We start from the raw sequence: 19,056 nt of genomic DNA on the forward strand, positions 1-19,056 counted from the left end.
CGGAATAGCAGCCCTACTCTTCAGAGTACTGATTTCTTTCCCCAGTTTGATATTCATTTCTATATAGAGCTGAATGCCTTTGCACTGTACTTTTCCATGTTTTGGGAACATAGAAAAGGGAGAACTAAGCTCACTTAGGTCGTGGCCACTGTGTACCTAGCCACGCTTCTTAGTTAGGTCTCTCTTCCAAGTCATGCTGCTTCCAGCCTTGAGTTAGTCTGGAAATTATGTAGCCATATTTGAGCCTATTTTTCCTGAACTAAGAAACATGGCTTGATCTAAGTTGGCTCAGTGCTGAGCACATTCAGATGTCTGTGGTGTTATGATACATATAATTCATGCTCTGGTCGAACTCCACAGATGAGAGTTCATCAAAAGTAGACTGTATTTAGGTTATTGTGGATTTTTTCTTCCTGTAACGTCAAAACCTTTGTATTTATACCTTTTAAGGTACTACACAATAATGTTTTGATATATCAAGCTACTAGGATAGAATATTATTGTCTTAAAAACAAAAAACAAACAAAAACCAAAACCACCCCCTCCCCCAACCTCAGTTCCTTAATATTAATCTGGATTTCTCTCTTGTAGCCACAGAATAGCTTATTTCTATGAAGAATTATGTCCATCTCATGCTTTATTTTAAAGAAGAAGAAATGAAATTCCTAAGTGCTTCTAGAGTTGTAAAATACCAGAGGGTTTGGTTTTTTGTTTTTTCTATATTTTTTTTTCTTCCCTATATAAAGCCATGCCACCTTAAAAGCCTGAAAAATTCAGAGAAGCTTTTCTTTGTAGATTCACTACTTTTTTTTCCCCAACAGATTTATGACTGTAAAAATGGCAGTGCAGAACAATTAACTTAGTAGAAGCGGCTTAAGTATTAGCAACAGCAACTTCAGAACGTTCCAGGAGGGATGGAAGCAAACATTGTTTTGGTGGTTGTGCTTTAGTTAAGCCTGCCAAGAGAGAGAATTGTTATAATACAGTAAAGATTCCTTTAAAAAAAAAAAAAGTAAACATCTGTTTGCTAAGAGCTAAACCAAAATAATATTGCACAGTTGGTTTAGTCTTCAAATTTCAAGCACCTTCAAGCAATGAAATTAAATTTCAGTAAAATTGAAATAAAATTAAGCATCTAAACACCATCTCTCTAATTTCTTAAGCTAGTGAATCCTGCTGGTTTTGGCTGTAGTTTTTAAAGGGTTGGCTACCACTGTTGCCTTTTTAAAATAGTAACATTGAGTAATATTTTGAGTTTCTCACTGAGAAATGTAACAACTTTTTGTTTGTTTCCCTTTGCTCCCCCAAATTACACAACCGTATAGCACCACGCCCCTTTGATTTTGAGGTTCCCTGTGGCTATTGGTATTTTCTAAGAGAAGTATTGTGCATTAGTTAGTGCCTTCTTTTTCTCTAGGTCAGCTGGCAAAAATATGCATAGAAGTTCAACAGAAGAGGATTCATCTTCAGAGGAAGAAATGGAGTGGAGTGGTAACAATATGCTCCTAACTAATCTCTCTATACCTCAGTTAGATGGAACTGCAGATGAAAATGGTGGTAAGTAAATAGAAGAACAGCTTTGGAAGTTGAATTATTACCTGGGTCATAATTAATTTTCAGATCAATTTGCTAATTCTCAAAAGTGCTAACTGTTTTCAATTCTTGTTTCGATTGGAAGGAAATGCTCTCAATGGATTGCAGAAGCAGGCCCTTAACATCTTCCTTATAAACCAACAATATTTTAATCTCAGTGCCCTCCTACGAATTACCAGAATCTGCTTTTCCTATTTTATTACTGATCCAAAAAAGGGCATTGTTTAATTTTGTGGAAAAGATAGTTACCTTGTGCAAGGCGTATTTGTCTGTTACTGTTTGTTATGCAAATATGGTGTTAAAATTAATGATTCTGTAGGATCACTTATCCTGCTAGGATTTCACTGTAAATAGTAGATGTATTATTGTGTAAATTTAGATGGTCCTTTGCTTTGCAAGTATTTGCCACGCATACTGTAATACACTGAGCCTTTGTTTGAGCCTGTATTCCATTCGGCAGATTGCGTGTTCACATCTTGGGATTGCATGAGTTAAAACTATGCAGTGGCAAAGCTGATGCAGAAGAAACTGCCTTTCAAAATCTATAAAAAATTAATCTGTAGAGATATCTCTTGCCATCTCTTTATAACCTGCTGTCTTTGATCAAAATAACCTTAGTTAATAGAATGCACTCTTTGAGGTTAGGCAAATATATAAATATCATTATTTGTTTCATTAGACAATCTACATATTTTCACATTTATAAAATTCTCATAGGCAAAACAATGTAAAATGTATGGATCTTGTGGGGAAAAGTATATATCTGTATCCAGGGTTTTCTCAGTATTAGGTTCACTTTTGTTCTTGGTCTAATCAACAGTAATTGTTCTTCTTTGTTTAGAAATGTTGTATTAGTCATACTTCATTGCATTTAAAATTTGAAATTTGTGTTTAACATCACTTTGTACAGAAGCTTCTTTCTTAATCCATAGTACAAACTGGTTAATGTAAAATCTTGTTTGTGCTCATGCATGTACCTAATTTCCTATTACTGCATTTGCTCTTTGGGGCAGGAATGTAATCCTTTACAAAATGTCTGTATTAGTTCGTGCCTCTTGAAGCTATTTGACAAAAATAACAAGCATCACATACTAGTATACAAAATACATATGTCTTTGTATATCTATTAGCAATTCTGTATTAGAGAAAGCGAGCTATATGATCTTATTACATAGACAACTGCAGCTATTCTTTTGTGTTCACTGTTCAAAGCATAGTTTGCTTTTTCCTTTGCTTTTATACGTATAATGGTAGGGTTAATATGTGACTTGATGAACTACTAATATGATTTGGTTTTGCAAAATATATGATTGTAATTTCCTTATTTGCAGTACTTTGTAATTTAATGTAAAAAGGGATACTTCTGGCTAATGAGACTGTATATTAAATAATTGTTTATATTTTAGAATACTTCAAGTATATGAAATATCACATGCAAAAGAAGAGTGTCAGCTTAGAAAGAGTTTATTACTGTGAACTTTTACATCAACATCTTGTTATAAGAGATACAGTAAATTGAAAACAGATCTCAGTCCAATTCCTCTAAATCAGAAAATGCTTATCCACATATGAATCCGTGTCCCTAACATCTGACTGACTGACAAGTATTTTTGCAATTTTTATATCTGAATAGTCAGGTATCTTCCAAGTGGTGGTTGACATTTCTGTAAACTCCCATTTTCTTGGTTTTCAGTTAATCATCCTCATTCTTTGTGTGGACTCCTACCCTCAAAGAATCATAGACAGCATCTCTCAGCTGTGTTTCACAGCTCAGGGACATTAGAAAATGTTACTAGAAACAGATTGAGACTTCGTTTTTTTTTTTTCTCACCTGGCAAAAATAAATTGCTAAGCTGAAGGCAGCATGAATCTAAGATAATCCCCAAATTGGTTGAGACTTACAGTAAAGGCCCAAAGGATCCCGCGTCTAGTACGACAGTGTGCAGTACCTGCTTTCAGATCATACAGCATGTTTCATAACTCCTGTCCCCCTTCAACATTTCAGCTAAACATGTGGACACATGAACAAATTGCAGGAGCGCTGTGGTAACTGCCTCTTTGCAGAGGAATAAATTCCTTCAAATTACTTGGCGTTCATTGTGGTTATGAGCAAGCACACAGTTGCTGCAAACCAGTTGTTAATTTGTTACTTACCACCTGCCTGTCCACACTTACCCTGCAGTAAATGTGGTGAAAGTATCAGCGAAAGAGAGAGAAATCATCCCAGGTATCATGGGATGAGTCTGCACAGGACAGTTACTGCAGCATATGCTGGTCGCAGATCTGTGTGGGAATGTTAATGCATGGATATGAATTCATGATCTAACTAAATGGTGTGAGCTCCTTGCATAAACACCTGAATGGGTGGTGGATTGCTCTGCTTTGTAAAAGTGCAGCAAACTACCTATGCGTAGCGCACAGGACAGTTAATACAAAGCCCTTGCCATGTTGTACGATAGTACTTCAGCCTTCTGTGTAATGACTTTTCTATATGGGGTTAGTAGTCTAATAAGTTCTGTTTTTCAGAGCCAGTGAGTATGCGTACTTCTCAGGGACAAAGCAGAATACAAGCTTTTCTAGAAATCAATCTGTTTGTATTTAGTTACCTGAAAGTGATTTTTAGAAGCCTTCTTTCAGAAAACCAGCATGAAATCTTTGGCAATTGTATGCAAGCCTACCATTTAGGAGTAACTGACAGAACAGCTGAGACACAAATGTACTGATAACGTGATTTTGATACAGCAGTTCATGTACTCGGGGACAGTAGTTGTCATGATCATAAATGCAATGTGATTTAGAAAAGCTTTGTTTCTTCTTTGGATGGGAGGGCTTTCAGGAAAATGTCATTAAAATGGTTAATGCCTTAGGTTATGGGGTTTTTACAGGAAAACTAGAGTAAAATTGCTTGTCTTCCATTGCAGACAATCCTTTGAATAATGAAAGTTCTCGAACTCACTCCTCCGTCATTGCAACAAGCAAAATGTCTGTAAAGACCTCAATCTTTCACAAAGATGCTGCTACGTTAGAACCCCCATCTTCTGCTAAAATTACTTTTCAGTGTAAACACACAAGTGCCCTTTCTAACCATGTTTTGAATAATGAAGATTTAGTAGAAGACCTCTCGCAACCAAACACAGAAACAAGACCTGAACTTTCAGTCCATGCTCTTACAAAAGAAAGCACTTACTCGGCAAAGTACCCAACTCCATTCAGCAATAGTACCCATGCAGAAAACTCTCACAAAGAGAGTAAGATAGATACTCTCCCAGTTCCTTCATGTGAAAATAGTATTTTTGAGTATGAAGATGATATTTCATCTGTGAGCAGACAAATACCTAGTAGGAAGTATACTAGCATCAGAAAGGCTGAAAAGGATGTCTCTTTTATGCATGTGGGCCGCCACATTGGTGACAGCATGTTGAATAAAAACTTATTTAACTTTTCTGATTTGAGCCACTCCAGCCACTCCAAAGGTAAAATGTCCTCTGAAGTAAATGAAAAATCCAGCAGTGCAAGTATAAATAGTTTTTTTCCAGCAACAGTTACAGAAAATTGTGAATTGGTATCTTGTTCAGGAGGCAGTCGAACTGTAATACATTCACTTGAAAATAACACTGATGAAGGTGGCCTTAATAAGCTTAAAATTAGGTATGAAGAGTTTCAGGAGCATAAGGCAGAAAAGCCAAGCCTCAGTCAACAAGCAGCACATTATATGTTCTTTCCTAGTGTTGTTCTTTCTAATTGTCTCAGTCGACCACAGAAGTTAGCTCCTGTGACATACAAATTACAGCAAGGCAACAAACAGTCCAGGTTGAAGCTGAATAAAAAGAAACATAGTTTTATCAATCATCAGGAGCCTGCAAATGTAAATGATGTTGCATCAGTGAAGGAAAGCTGCTATACACAAGGTAATGCTCGTAGTAACATTCCTGATAAGGATAGTGCTTTACCTAGTGACTTAGTTCAAGTTCCTCTTGAGGCTTTTGAAAACAAAATGCCTACAAGCACTGCTAATTATACTGACTGCCAGTTTGCAGATGGATCTCTTGAAACCGAGCAGTCATTTGGATTATGTGGGAATAAATACACACTCCGAACGAAACGGAAGGTAAATTATGAGACTGAAGACAGTGAATCAAGCTTTGTCGCACACAACTCAAAAATTAATCTACCTCAACCAATAGAAAGTGTTGAAAGTTCGGATGGGTCTCAGAAGTCTCGAAAGCGTAGAAAACTTTCTAAAAAATTGCCACCTGTTATTATTAAATATATTATCATCAATAGATTTAGAGGAAGAAAAAATATGCTTGTTAAACTAGGGAAAGTAGATTCTAGTGAGGAAAGAGTAGTACTCACAGAGGAAAAGATGAACTTATATAAAAAGCTTGCACCTTTAAAGGACTTTTGGCCAAAAGTTCCTGACTCTCCTGCAACCAAATATCCTATTTATCCATTAACACCAAAGAAAAGTCACAAAAGGAAAGCAAAACATAAGTCAACCAAGAAAAAAGCTGGAAAACCACAAAAAACAGGTAGTAAAAATATTAAAAGAACTTTATCTTTCAGAAAAAGGACTCATACAATTCTTTCTCCTCCTTCACCGTCCTACAATGCTGAAGCTGAAGACTGTGACTATAACTATAGTGATGTTATGTCTAAGTTAGGTTTTCTTTCGGAGAGAAGCACAAGCCCAGTAAACACATCTCCACCTCGCTGCTGGTCTCCCACTGATCCAAAAGCAGAAGAAATTTTGACCAACCTAGACAGAGAAGCTTTATTTAGTAGGGTGCCCAATATGTACAACAGCAAGACTGTTAATTCTAGTGTAGGAAAAAATAGTCGAACAAAAACTCAGGTTAAGAAATGTAAAAAGAAATTTGCTAGCCCCACTGTATCTACTAAGAAAAAGAAAAAGATTAATCAGGCTGATAAAACAGCAGATGATGGAAAGAAGAAACCTAGAACAAAACAAAGACAAAAAACAGCTGAAAAAGCATCCTCAAGAAAGCGTGTTGTATTTAAAGATGAAAAAGGAAATACCCACTCTACTGCAGAAGTGAAGTTTGTGCTGAAACGTCAAGATCTGCCTGACATTTCTTACACATCTGTCAACTTGCAGCCACTTCATAACCGGAAAGACAGTACTCTTCCTGGCTATTCAGCAGGATATCTGCCATCAGCACAGCTCCCTTCAGCAACTGATGCACAAGGTAATTCATCAGGCTGTTTTCATTCATCAATGGAGATTGATAAGCCTGTAGATGCAGAGTGTTTACCTGCTTCACGAGAAGACCCTCATTCATCTCTTGCATCTACTCCTGTGGCACCTGGAGGGGAAGTAATAAAAATGAGCTCTCAAAGGCCCAGGACTCAAAGTGCTATATTTAGAACGAAGGATTCCGCTCTCATTCAAAACATATTTGATCCATCTAATCACTTAACTCAGGTAACACAGAATGCACGCATCTCTAAAGATAAGAGTTCTGCAAAAGCAGAAGAGATAAAAAATTTGCAAAACAGGTATTTACCACCGTCTGGGAAATTAAATGATGCTCGTGACTCTTTGAACACAGCAAAGATGGATCAGTTACATGCCACTAACTATTTGCATTTTAAAGACAATAATCAACAGCAGATTTTTTGTTTACCAGAGCCATCCAAGCATTCTGATCCTTGTTCTTCTATTCTTAAGTCATCTGAGGAAAACCCTGGGCCACTTCAGTTGCCTAAGAATTGTTTTGTAACATCTTTGAAGAGTCCAGTGAAACAGTTAAATTGGGATCAAAACCAGAGAGGATTTATTTTGGATATGTCACATTTTAAGCCTGAAACAGTAAAACAAAGGTCTCTGTCAGAAACAACCATGCAGCCAAAACCCATCTCCCAGTATAAAAACAGGACTATAGTGGCCCCATCAGCATTCAGCGAAGGACAGTCTAGCCTAGCTGTTTTGAAAGAGTTGCTCCAGAAGAGACAGCAGAAAGCTCAGAGTGCAAATGTTACACAGGAACCATTACCGGCTAAAACACAGCTGAGCAGGAATATATCATGCCCTCTTGAACAGAATAAAGCAATCAAAAGGTCACGGTCAGTCACATCATCAAGAAAATCTCGTGCTCCCAGGAATACAAAACCTAAAGAAAAAACACCAAAACTTTCAAAAATGGAGTCTTTAAGCCAGCAGATCACTAGTCGCATTGATCACTCTGTGTCTGATGACAGCCCCATTTTTTTTTCAGACCCTGGTTTTGAAAGCTGCTACTCACTTGAAGACAGCTTGTCTCCAGACCACAATTACAACTTTGATATTAATACTATAGGACAAACTGGATTTTGCAGCTTTTATTCTGCAAGCCAGTTTGTCCCAGCAGATCAAAATTTGCCCCAGAAATTCTTGAGTGATGCAGTTCAAGATCTTGGTTCTGGACAAACAACAGAAAATGACTTCCTGTGTCATAATGACCAAAAATCTGAGGAAGAAAAGCAGCATTCTTCAAGCACAAGTAAATGGATAAGGTCTGGTTCCCTGAGCCCTGAGCTTTTTGAGAAAACCTCACTGGATAATAATGAGAACCACTGCCATAGCCAATGGAGGAAAAATGTTCATCCTTCAACTTCTAGATCTAGTTCTATTGATACGTCTTGTATGCAAGAGACTGAGGTCTGTTTAAATGAAAAATTCAAATTGAATAGAAATACAGTAAATAAAGAGAGATTTCTTAACCTTCCTCAGCCAACCAGCTCAGACTGGGTTCAAAGCCACATTAGAAAAGAAACCACTTTTGAACCTTGTCAACCACTTGATTCAGTTAATACCTCTTTTACATCTATATTGTCTTCTCCTGATGGTGAACTTATAGATGCAGCTTCTGAGGATTTAGAATTATTTGTTTCAAGAAACAATGAGGCATTAACTCCAACTCCAGATAGCTCACCAAGATCAACCAGTTCTCCCTCACAATCGAAGAATGGAAGTTTTACACCTCGTACTGCTCACATTCTTAAGCCTCTCATGTCCCCACCCAGTCGTGAAGAAATCATGGCAACTTTGCTGGATCATGATCTCGCAGAAACAATTTATCAGGAACCATTTTGCAGCAATCCTTCAGATGCTCCAGAAAAGCCAAGGTACTGTGTTAAATGCATTTCTGTCTATATATGCTTGTGATTATATTAAATTCCGTTTATTCCTGTAAACAATTTTATGCTGTTATGTGGCACAGAGGCATGAAAGATCCCATCTGATATACATATGTTTGAAGTTAAAAATTACTGTACTTCCTGTGTAAATACCCGTTTTCATTCACGTCACTTTGGGGTTTTTTATTGCTTGATATTATTGTAGTAAGTGGGAATGTGCCTGCTTGGTCTGTAAAAGAAAGATACTGCCCACAGGAATTGCATGGTGAGAAAACTAGTTAGCAGGACTCTACTCGTATATCATCTTGAGGACTGCCTGCAGTGCAGTTTAGAACAAAACAATAATTCAAACTATTTTCTTCACAGGGAGATTGGAGGACGGCTTCTCACAGTGGAAACTAGACTTCCAAATGACCTGCTTGAGTTTGAGGGGGACTTTTCATTAGAAGGTCTACGACTTTGGAAGACTGCGTTTTCAGCAATGACAGAAAGTCCTAGACCAGGGTCTCCTCCCCGTTATGGTCACTCTAATGTTAATAAAAGAGAAAGTAATAGCCATAAAACTAGTGAAGACAAAAAAATAGTCATAATGCCATGCAAGTGTGCTCCAAGCCAACAGCAAGTTCAGATATGGCTTCATGCCAAAGAAGAATATGAACATTTCAAGAAATTGCCTAAGAATCATCCTGCTGAGCTGGAGAAGGCAGCTGAGAATTTCAGCTCTGCGGTATTATCTGAAGATAAATCTATAGAAGTAGTAAAAGCAGCTAAAGTTTTAAATTTATCTAGTCTGGAAGATGAAAGACCTGTTGTGCCTACAAAGAATTCTTCTACTTCTGTGGCAGAAACGACAAAAACACAAACTAAGGAAACCTGTGATAAGTCTATAAGCACTATAGGAACTTCTATAAATACTAAAAATGACATAGATGCTAATAAAAATTCATCTGAAAGCAAGACACTTATTACTTCAACACTAGAACATGATAAGGAGGAGGAGGAGGAAGATTATTATATCAATTACAGTTCACCAGATTCTCCAGTACTTCCTCCTTGGCAGCAAGTAGCGTCTCCAGATCCCAAGCAGTCCAATTTAGAAGATACAGAGTGGAAAAGTCAAGATATTATTTTGTCTTCTGTGGAAGGAAATGATGTAGTACCTGTTGGAAGTGCACAAAACTCTCCATCCATCCAAGAGGATGTTAGGACATCCTTTGACAAGTCTCCATTTCCAGTTAATGAGGATCCTGGAAATTCTGAATTCATTTGCCTACACAGTACACCCATTGTGCAGAGAAAAAATCAGGATGGAGTACCTGAAGTTCTTGGGTTGACTCCTTTATCCACAGGTAAATCCATTAAGTGATTCTAATGATACACAAAAAAAAATTCTGAGTATGATAAGATATATTTCTTTTGACATAATAAGAAAATAATTACATCTCTACAAAAATATATCGAAAGCTACTTCTGGAAAGGAAAAGGCCTATGTATTACTGTTAAAGTAACTATTGAATTATGAAAAAAGCCTAGAAGCAGTACACCCTTTTGCTTCCTGATGGTCTTTAGTATCTGAACTCTGAAGTGCTGGTTAAAAATTTAATTTAAAAGTGTAGCTTATTTGGGGGATTTTGAAGTCTTGTTGGTTACATTGCTTGTATTTTTCCAAACACAATCTCAGTGTAGAGTGTAAATAGCATTGCAATGTTCAAGATGATAATCATGCAAGGTTTGGTAACTTACTGGCCTTGTACTATACAGTCCTAAATGTCCATAAATACCAAATTGTAGTAGTTGTTCTCTGGATTGGACAGAGAATTAAGTTCTATGTGTGTATATATAATATTTGTTTATAATGTTAACCAAATGCCTCCGGTTGTTTCCAGCATGTTGTTTAATGTCTAGATGATGTTATTGAGGCTAAGCAGTTTTGCACTCATATATGTTTACAGAACCAAAAGCCCAGAAACTGAGCCACAAGAGGAGAAATAATACTGATGGTCTTCGAAGAGTACTTCTAACCACACAAATGAAGGTAAATTAAGATTTTATGTACAAATGTATTTTTATCATGCCACACATACGCATTCACTGTTAAGATCTTGAAAATACATTTAAAATGGTAGGGTGTGATTCCTGTAGAATCAGCGTACACTTAAAAAGTAAGGAAGAAGAAATCAGTTTCATTTGCAGGGGAGTGAAAAGTTGGATATTGATAGTATGTTCTATGTTTTAGGGTAGTGAGACGCTAATGAAACACTAAAGAGACACTGTGTAAGGATGTTGTTTTGCTCTTTCAGTTACAACACCCTTTTTAGGTTCTATTGCGATTTCCCTTTTATATATATGTGTGTGTGTATTTGTGTCTCTGTGTGTGTGTATTAGTTTTCAAACAACGTTCTAAGCATTTTCTGAAAACAATGTAGGCAGTGAATGGCACTGGTACGCAGAAAGAGTAGAAAGGGAATGGATCACATAAAATGATCGGACTCACATGTTTTCCCTAAACAGTGTTTCTGCTCCCCATGTCGGAAAAAGAACAGTGGGCTAGGTGCATTACCGAAATGACCCAATAGTCTTCTCTTCTATTCTTAACGTACTGGTATTCACCCAGTTTAAGTGGGTACTTAAGTGTACCCGTAATTCAGTGCCTTATAAAGTGGTGACTGAAACAGAGGTTTTTGATGAATTGTTGCTCAAGAGAGAATGGAGATTTGCTGGTTCCCCTGTCCTCAGGCTTCTGAGAAGGCCAGGGGTGGGGGGTGGGGGGGGTGTTTGTGGTTGTTTGGGTTTTTTTAAAGTATTTCAAACTGGCTCTTGCTTTACTATGAGGTTTCATTAAAATTATTCCTAAAAGGCAGAAAGATAAAACTGTTGTTTCCCTGTTGAAACATGACATGAGGAGATAGTGAAAGCTTTTGTTTTAGTAATTGTAGTGTAGCATTTGCATTTTCATTGATAAGTTTGTATTTGATATTGCATATTAATTTAGCAACTTGTAGTTTTTTCAATACTATACTGTGCTTTTTTTCTTCTTCGCCCCCCCAAATTGATAAGAATCAATTTGCTGCCCTCGGCACTTCAAAGAAAGAGACTTCGCAGATTGAAGGACCATCTTTAAATAACACTTATGGTTTTAAAGTCAGTGTGGAAAACCTGCAGGAAGCAAAATCTTTACATGAGGTAACTTACTGTTACACATTATTTTATAAAATGATAGTTTATCTGACCAGTTTTATAATGGTGGAATTTAAAAATCTTTTCCTCCTTGGTCCCTGCCTGACTTAAAATTAATCAGTGTGTGATGTCTGCAACTTTAAGTAGTTGCTCTACTAGTTTCAGCCTGTTCTCCAAGTGCCTTTATTTAATAGTATGGAACTAAATTTCACATTATTTTAAATACTAAGTTTTGTATAAAAACATTACTGGAAAAACTAGTTGACCATAACTTTCATGGATAGTTTCCTTAAGAAACAAGGCATCTGGCATCATTTGGTCAGGCCCTCCTGGCATCTCTACGTGTTGCCTTCTGAACTTGTTGGCCAGTTTCTACTACATTTAACAAAATGGTACATGTCTCAAGGAGTGTTTCTACATATTTCATGTAGATCAGTGGTTGGTCTGGGAAGAGACATCAAAATTAGTGCTGGAGAAAGGGATGCAATGTGAATATAGTACAGCTGTGTTTGGCTGCTAACTGGCCAGCCAGCATGTGTGTGCTCCCAGACAGTCAGCATGTCCATGCCTTGGAATTAGCTGTTGACCAATTCACAGATGAGATGGGGAGATAGACATTTTATGTGCTGAGCAGATGACACAGGAGAAGCCACAAGAAGCCTGATGATTTTGCAGTAAATGGATATAGATCTTGATAGTAAAATTTCATTTCAGTGATGACTGTAGTGATTTAGGCTGCAAATCTAGAGGAAATCAGGCTGCCCTCAGCGCAGCTTACATATTCAGAAATATTTGTAGCTTTTCCCTTGTAGTCCCTCCAACTTGCCCATTAGTCCATATTATCAATGCAAGACAACAGAGCAACAACATAGCATTGAAACAGTATTAGATACTACAATATTTATTGTAGAGTCAAAACTGTACAATATATAGGGATTAGCATTTTCTTGATGCAACCATTCTGCAAAAAGCTGTAGCAACATGATGTGGAAGTTCATTAATGCAAGTGAAGGGAAAGTTAGGTATTCTGCATATCTTCCTGTAAGGGACTTAGTCTTCATGCTTGTTTGCACGTCTTGGGTGAGGAAGGGAAAGTAAAATAAAGACCAACAGTGATTCCTTGTTCTTGATCAGCCTAGAAACTTAATTCAGCTCAATTTGCAAAGCTGTTTGAAAACATTACAGGAATTTACAATTGTTGAACATTTCTGTTTGTTTGTATTTTCTGCTTTTGGTAGAAGATGATAATACTCAGAAACAAATAATGAATTTTAATAATTGTGTATAAAAAAGTATTAAATTATTAATTTTTTTGGTAAGATAATGCTTTTTGGAAAAAAGTGAGATCCAGAGATGCATGTTTAATCACTTCTATTAATTTTCAGGTGTGACCTCTTAGTTACAATATAATATGACCATATAAATATCTGCAATGAGTTCATTTGCACTAATAATCTCCTCGTAAATTTTTTGAAGGAAGCTACAAAACAGACTAACTTACTGTATTTATTTGTTGGTAGGTCCAACACCTTACCCTCATCAGTATGGAGTTACATGCTCGAACCAGACGAGATTTGGAACCAGACCCAGAGTTTGATCCGATCTGTGCTTTATTCTATTGCATCTCATCAGACACAGCACTGCCAAATACTGATAAAAAAGAAATCACTGGTGCTATAGTGATTGATAGAGACAGGACACTCTCAAGCCAAGGTTCCTATTTCTTTTTTCTTAACAGATTTTACAAAAATGCTTTTTTCATAGTAATCAAACAGTAGCAAGCAAAATACAATCGAGTATCTGTATTACTATTTAGCTCATTTAATTTTGTCTTGTTGACTGTTGGATGAATGGCCATATTAAACATAGAGTTTTCCTGCTTATATCTTCCAAAGAACTATTGCGCGAGCTGTAAGCCACAAAGAACATACGCATGTGCAAAATATCTATGTTTGCGTACCTGTGGACAAGCTCCTGCAGTGTTCTAAAAGTATAAAGAGGAAAACTTGCCTTTAGTTTCCTACTCAAGTTGCTGGATAGCTACAAGTAGAAAATGTTAAAAGCAAGACGGTGTGTTTTATATTTTACTTAAGGGTTATTTTTGTGGTTTTATCTGATCCTTTTAGGATCTAAACAGGGGCCCTTATTCTATTGTACCTTTTTGGCTTTGTTTAGACCAGTGATACTCAACCTGTGGCTCTAGAGCCGGATGTGGCTCTTCATGGCCCTACAGGCGGCTCTCGCAATGTAGGCGTCTGATCGGCGCTCCACTCTATCAGGCAGCGCGGGGAGCACTGAGCAAATGGACCAGCAGTGTGGGAGTCGCTGAAGTTCCCCCTCCCATAGGGGGAAAGAAAAGGAGCTGCTGGGATCCCCCCACAGGTAAGAGTAGAGATCACCTCCCACCCAGCAGCTGTGGGGCAGAATGGGGAAAAACTCGCCCTTTTGCCCCTTCCACCCCTCCACCCCACTCCTTCCTAGCAGCCAGAAGGGGTTGAAGACAGAATGCTGCTGGGAGAGAGGATGCTGATGTGTCATGTCGTGATGTATCAATATGTGATGATGTTAAGACAGCATCATCACACATTGAAGTGTCATGATGGAAAAAAAAAAAATCACACTGTTGATACTTGATTTTTATGGTGCTCTACAACTCCATTTAATAAAAGAAGTGGCTCTCCAGCTGTTAAAGGTTGAGTACCACTGGTTTAGGCTAGTAAAAAGACAAACTCAAGCAAACAAAAAAAACCACCAAAAAAAAAAAAAGTCCTCTTTCTTTCAGGGTTTCTTTGGCAATGTGAATATGTATTAAACCACAAAATACTGTCTAAAATTTAAGTGTGGACAAAAACCTACCAAAACTAAATTTAGCATGAAGGCAACAGCTCCTTCTTTTACCAGTTTATTTTTCAAAGTGTTGTAGCTATTGTATCATGTTGAGCTAAGTTCTTATTACTCTCAGTGAAGTTTATTCTGGTATTATATGCTTGTTACTATCTTTAAAAAAAATTATCTCTGTTACCTTACTAAGTGAGATTTTCCACAGTATAGCTACAACAGCTCCCTAGGTGTGTGCCACTGATAAATTATCAAGAAAAAGCTCTCTGTAAAGAAGTCCAATACTATTTTGAAAAAACAAAGGTTCTGATCTGGTTTTGTTAGTGAAATAAAATGATATGTTTAAATGTTATTGTGACATTCCTTGCTTTAATTGATGTGTGCTGTCAATATTTTCTTGGTTAGAACTTTTTGAGTTCGCTGTGAAGTGATTTGATCTTGAGATACACCTTTTTTTCTCCCTTTTTGTATTATTATTGCTTTGTAAGTTACAGTACTCATTTTAACATTTATTTCTGAAAGCACACTTTTTTAATTCTCAAGTTCTTAAGAATGCGTCAAAGTAGAATGCCTTTTAAAAACTCCAGATTGTTGCCTTAACCAGAGATACTGCTATCTGTTGTATAGAGAAAATGAAAAGACAAAGTATGTGTTACATATTATTCATTTTTAGAGGTTTTTTAATATGGAAGGCAAATGCTGAGTTCCTGCATGCATATGAATTTACCTATTATTAACATTATCAATGTAGACACTCTTAATGTGCACTAATGTGCACTAAGTGAGCAGTTTCTTGTGTTTGTCCATTTCTATTATAACTTAGCAGTGTTTTTTAAGTGTACTGAAAAAAGAACTATACTATGTTATGTAGCATTTTCATTCTTCAAAGCATTTTGCAAAGCACTGCTCTAAACTATCAATTAAAATACATATTTTGCGTGAAAACACTGTGTGAGCTGTCATATGGTCCTTTAATATTTCTTATTCAAAAACAATTTTCTAATAGCTGGACTCTTACACATGTAAAATGGTGAAATTTCTCTTGAATCGAATTTATTTATATCTGAGAATTTGTGCAACATTACCACTACAGTAGAATTTTACAAAGTGAAAAGAACAAACTTTTCCACCCAAGAGGAACAAAATAACTCCATGGAATTAATTGTGATAATAATTAGTGTTAAAGATAAAAAGTAGGTTTTATTCCATACTTCTTTTCAGTTGTATGTTTTATTCTAAAGCAATATTGTTGACTGAAGTCATGGAATTCCTTCTAAATTGTAATGATTTTTTTACTTTATTTTCTAGGGAGCAGAGACCAAGCCCCCTTGCTTACAAGATCTGGAGTTACAGGACTAGAAGTCAGTTACGCTACTGATGAAAGAACTCTTTTCCAGGAAGTAGTGAATATTGTAAAAAGGTAGCATATCTGTACGTTCTGCTTTTATTTTTCAGGCTTGGTACAGCAGATTTAGTTCTTTCAACCCTTGCCAGTCTCTCAAATACTGTTTGTTTTTTGTTGTTTCCCTTGAAGGCTTATTTCTAGAGTGGACAAGCATGGTGGTCTTTTGAATAAAAATACTTTTTGCTTTTCCTTTTCTCTGACAGCAAGAACATTCAGATCCTCTTAAGCAGCTGAGTTACAGTCTTGAAACTAATCAGCCATATAAGTAATCTTCTTTAGCATACAACCTTTCCTGTTAATCCCAGAATTCATTACACACGTCTCTCTGAAACTCTCAGAATAGTAGATCTTAACAGTGCTGAGAGCTATAGAAAACCCCTCAGATGGGAAGAATTTTTCTAGGGACTCTGAGGCAAGACAGAAAGAAAACCTACATGGTACTGAAACTGCTATGGACAGACTAAAATAACTGGTAGCTGAAAAATCAGTTTCCTTCATTAGTTTTGTCTTCTCTGAATGGAAATCCCCTGCTCCATCAGACTTGGAAAACTGCTGGTTTTCCCCATCTGCACCAAGGCTGGGAAGCCTGTTTGGTGGCCCTCTTGGTTGGTGAGTAGGTGGAACCGCAGACGTCTCTCCAGGCCCTACTGACAGAGGTGCAAAGCTGTAAAATTGCAAGGAAAAATAAACAGATTTAAACTATGAGTCACCCTGCTGGAATAGAGGCACAAGAAAAAAATGTGTACTAGGCAGAGTACATTTGCAATTCTTTCTCTCTCCAACCAGAAAACCTCTGATGAGAAAGACATTGACCAACCCCATGAAGCCAGAATACAAAAAGAGTTGCTGAATGCAACCAACACAGGGTGGGTCCTGGCAGAGCAGCAGATCCCTGTTCAGAGAAGACAAAATTCAGGTAAGGAACATAATTTTATTTTTCTCTTTCTTGGAAATCTAGTGCTCCATCAAACTTAGGAAAACTACTGAGAATTGGAATCTGTCAATAAATGAAGAATTCTCCACCAGTTGTGTGGAAGTTTAAAACGTGACAGTACATAAAGAGTATGAGAGAGAGAATTCAGCAGTTAAAATATATATATTTATCACTGAAGAACAGAAGTCGTTTACATCTTTACATATTGAAGGCATTACAGAATGAAAAAAGCATGCAGTTTTTGTAGTACTTCAAGATGGAATGTACCAATCATCAGGTTGCTGACTGAGAAATCTCTTCTTAAGAGATCCTCTCTTTCAACACTATGTTAGCATGCCTTTTTGACTCAACAACTTTATCTTCAAAGATCGAGTTAGTTAACTTGTATTCCTGGAAGATAAAAGATTAGATCTATTAATGGAGAGGCATACTGCTGTCATCATCTTAGTTTACTTCCCTCCTAAGGAATCAGACTTCTGCTGAACTCTCAACAAGTATGTTTTTAATACTTGGACCACATCTACAGTTTGTAGGTCTTTTCCCCCTTTATTTTCTGTAGCCTAGGCAAAAGAGAATAAGCAATTTTGCTGGAGTAGATGTTTTCTATTTCTTAAGCACAAAACAAGCGTCTAGGCCCAGAGTAGCTTTAGCTGAAGGAAAAAATATCATAAAACCACTTGATGAAAAAGTGGTGGACTGCAAAAATCTTCCTTAATGGGAAGTGAACAAGCAAGCAGCTTTAATGAAAACTTTCAGCATCAGGAATTATTTTTAAAACTCTTCTGTTGCTGTTTTTAGTGTTATTTTTCCCAGCACAAGCTAGGTACTCTAGTTGTTCTGGTAGGTGCACTTAATAGTAGGTCTGATAGGTTAGAGAAAGAAAACAATCAGGCCATGTTTAAGAAGCATTACCACTTGGGGTTCATGGAGCAAAACACAAAATCACCTTAATTTATCAGCAGGGGACCATATCAGTGTCTTATATACTGATGTATACATCAGGTTAGAGGATAATAGCTTCTTGTGACCAAATAGCAGGCCCAGCATGACTGCAACTTTCTTTTGGTTCATGTTCTTGACCTCTTTGGCTGTTGGAGGGAAGAGTGGAAGAGTGAAATTTCAGATTCCTGGCACAGTGAATGACAAAATATCTATTCAATCTTGTCAATACTAGGAACAGGCTTTATCAACTTGTTGGTGCGCTGAACAGAGGGTACCTCAGCTGTGGGAGGAATTGTCTTATGCAGTCCAATTGAAGAATTCTTGTTCCCATTTCCAGTCATTCTCTTAGTAGTTGGCCTAATTCTTGCTCTTATTTCGTATGTGTGAAATTGTGGAACGTACTCATTTGTTTCAAGTTCCAGCCTCCTACTTCTCTGTTTAGGCCTTTTGTTTTTATTCTATTCTGGTTATGGAAAATAAGAAATGGTTGATTCTGTCAATTCTTGTCAATAGATGTAAACTCTGGAAGAGCACAGTAGAGAATTCTTAACCACTGTTCCCAGCACACAGATGAAGGAAAGGTGATTCCTGGGAAATTTATCACTTCCTGCAATACTCTTAGCTCATCAGTCTCTTTTTCCATCAGAAATCTGCAAGCGTTTTGTCTTCGAACAAGTGACCCAGAGTATCTATGCAAATAGTCTTTATAACATGCTTGTTGATATTAAGGGACATAGCAAAGAGTGATAAATTAATGAGGTTTTAATGCTTCCTGGTGTTTTTATTCTTGGGCTGCACCACTGGCCTTTTGTCACTGAAGAGTGTTTCCCAAATCTAACTTTTTATAGCAGAGCTAAAGTTACTCTGTTACATGTTCACTGAAGATGAGTATTGCTTCAGAAAGTTCACTGGAATTGATGAGCTGAAGTTGGATTCAGTTATGCCTTCACTGTGAAGTTGTTCAGCATGTGCTAGATCGAAATGACCACAGTAAGATTGACGTGTTTCCACCTAGACATCCATAGAG

The 19,056-nt window shown here is 37.1% G+C and overlaps 1 protein-coding gene across 1 annotated transcript in view; it reads left to right on the forward strand.

Moving 5' to 3' along the window:
• Positions 1-19,056, forward strand: part of REV3L (REV3 like, DNA directed polymerase zeta catalytic subunit) — a 125,154-nt gene that overhangs the window by 74,592 nt on the left and 31,506 nt on the right. The window contains exons 12-18 of the mRNA XM_059827874.1: positions 1,418-1,557; positions 4,515-8,721; positions 9,100-10,082; positions 10,686-10,768; positions 11,791-11,916; positions 13,431-13,623; positions 16,057-16,168. Of these exons, the coding sequence (XP_059683857.1) occupies positions 1,418-1,557; positions 4,515-8,721; positions 9,100-10,082; positions 10,686-10,768; positions 11,791-11,916; positions 13,431-13,623; positions 16,057-16,168 (5,844 nt within the window). The remainder of the gene's footprint in view (positions 1-1,417; positions 1,558-4,514; positions 8,722-9,099; positions 10,083-10,685; positions 10,769-11,790; positions 11,917-13,430; positions 13,624-16,056; positions 16,169-19,056) is intronic.

Source organism: Gavia stellata, chromosome 2 (assembly GCF_030936135.1).
Source record: "Gavia stellata isolate bGavSte3 chromosome 2, bGavSte3.hap2, whole genome shotgun sequence".
Classification (NCBI taxonomy): Eukaryota; Metazoa; Chordata; class Aves; order Gaviiformes; family Gaviidae; genus Gavia; species Gavia stellata.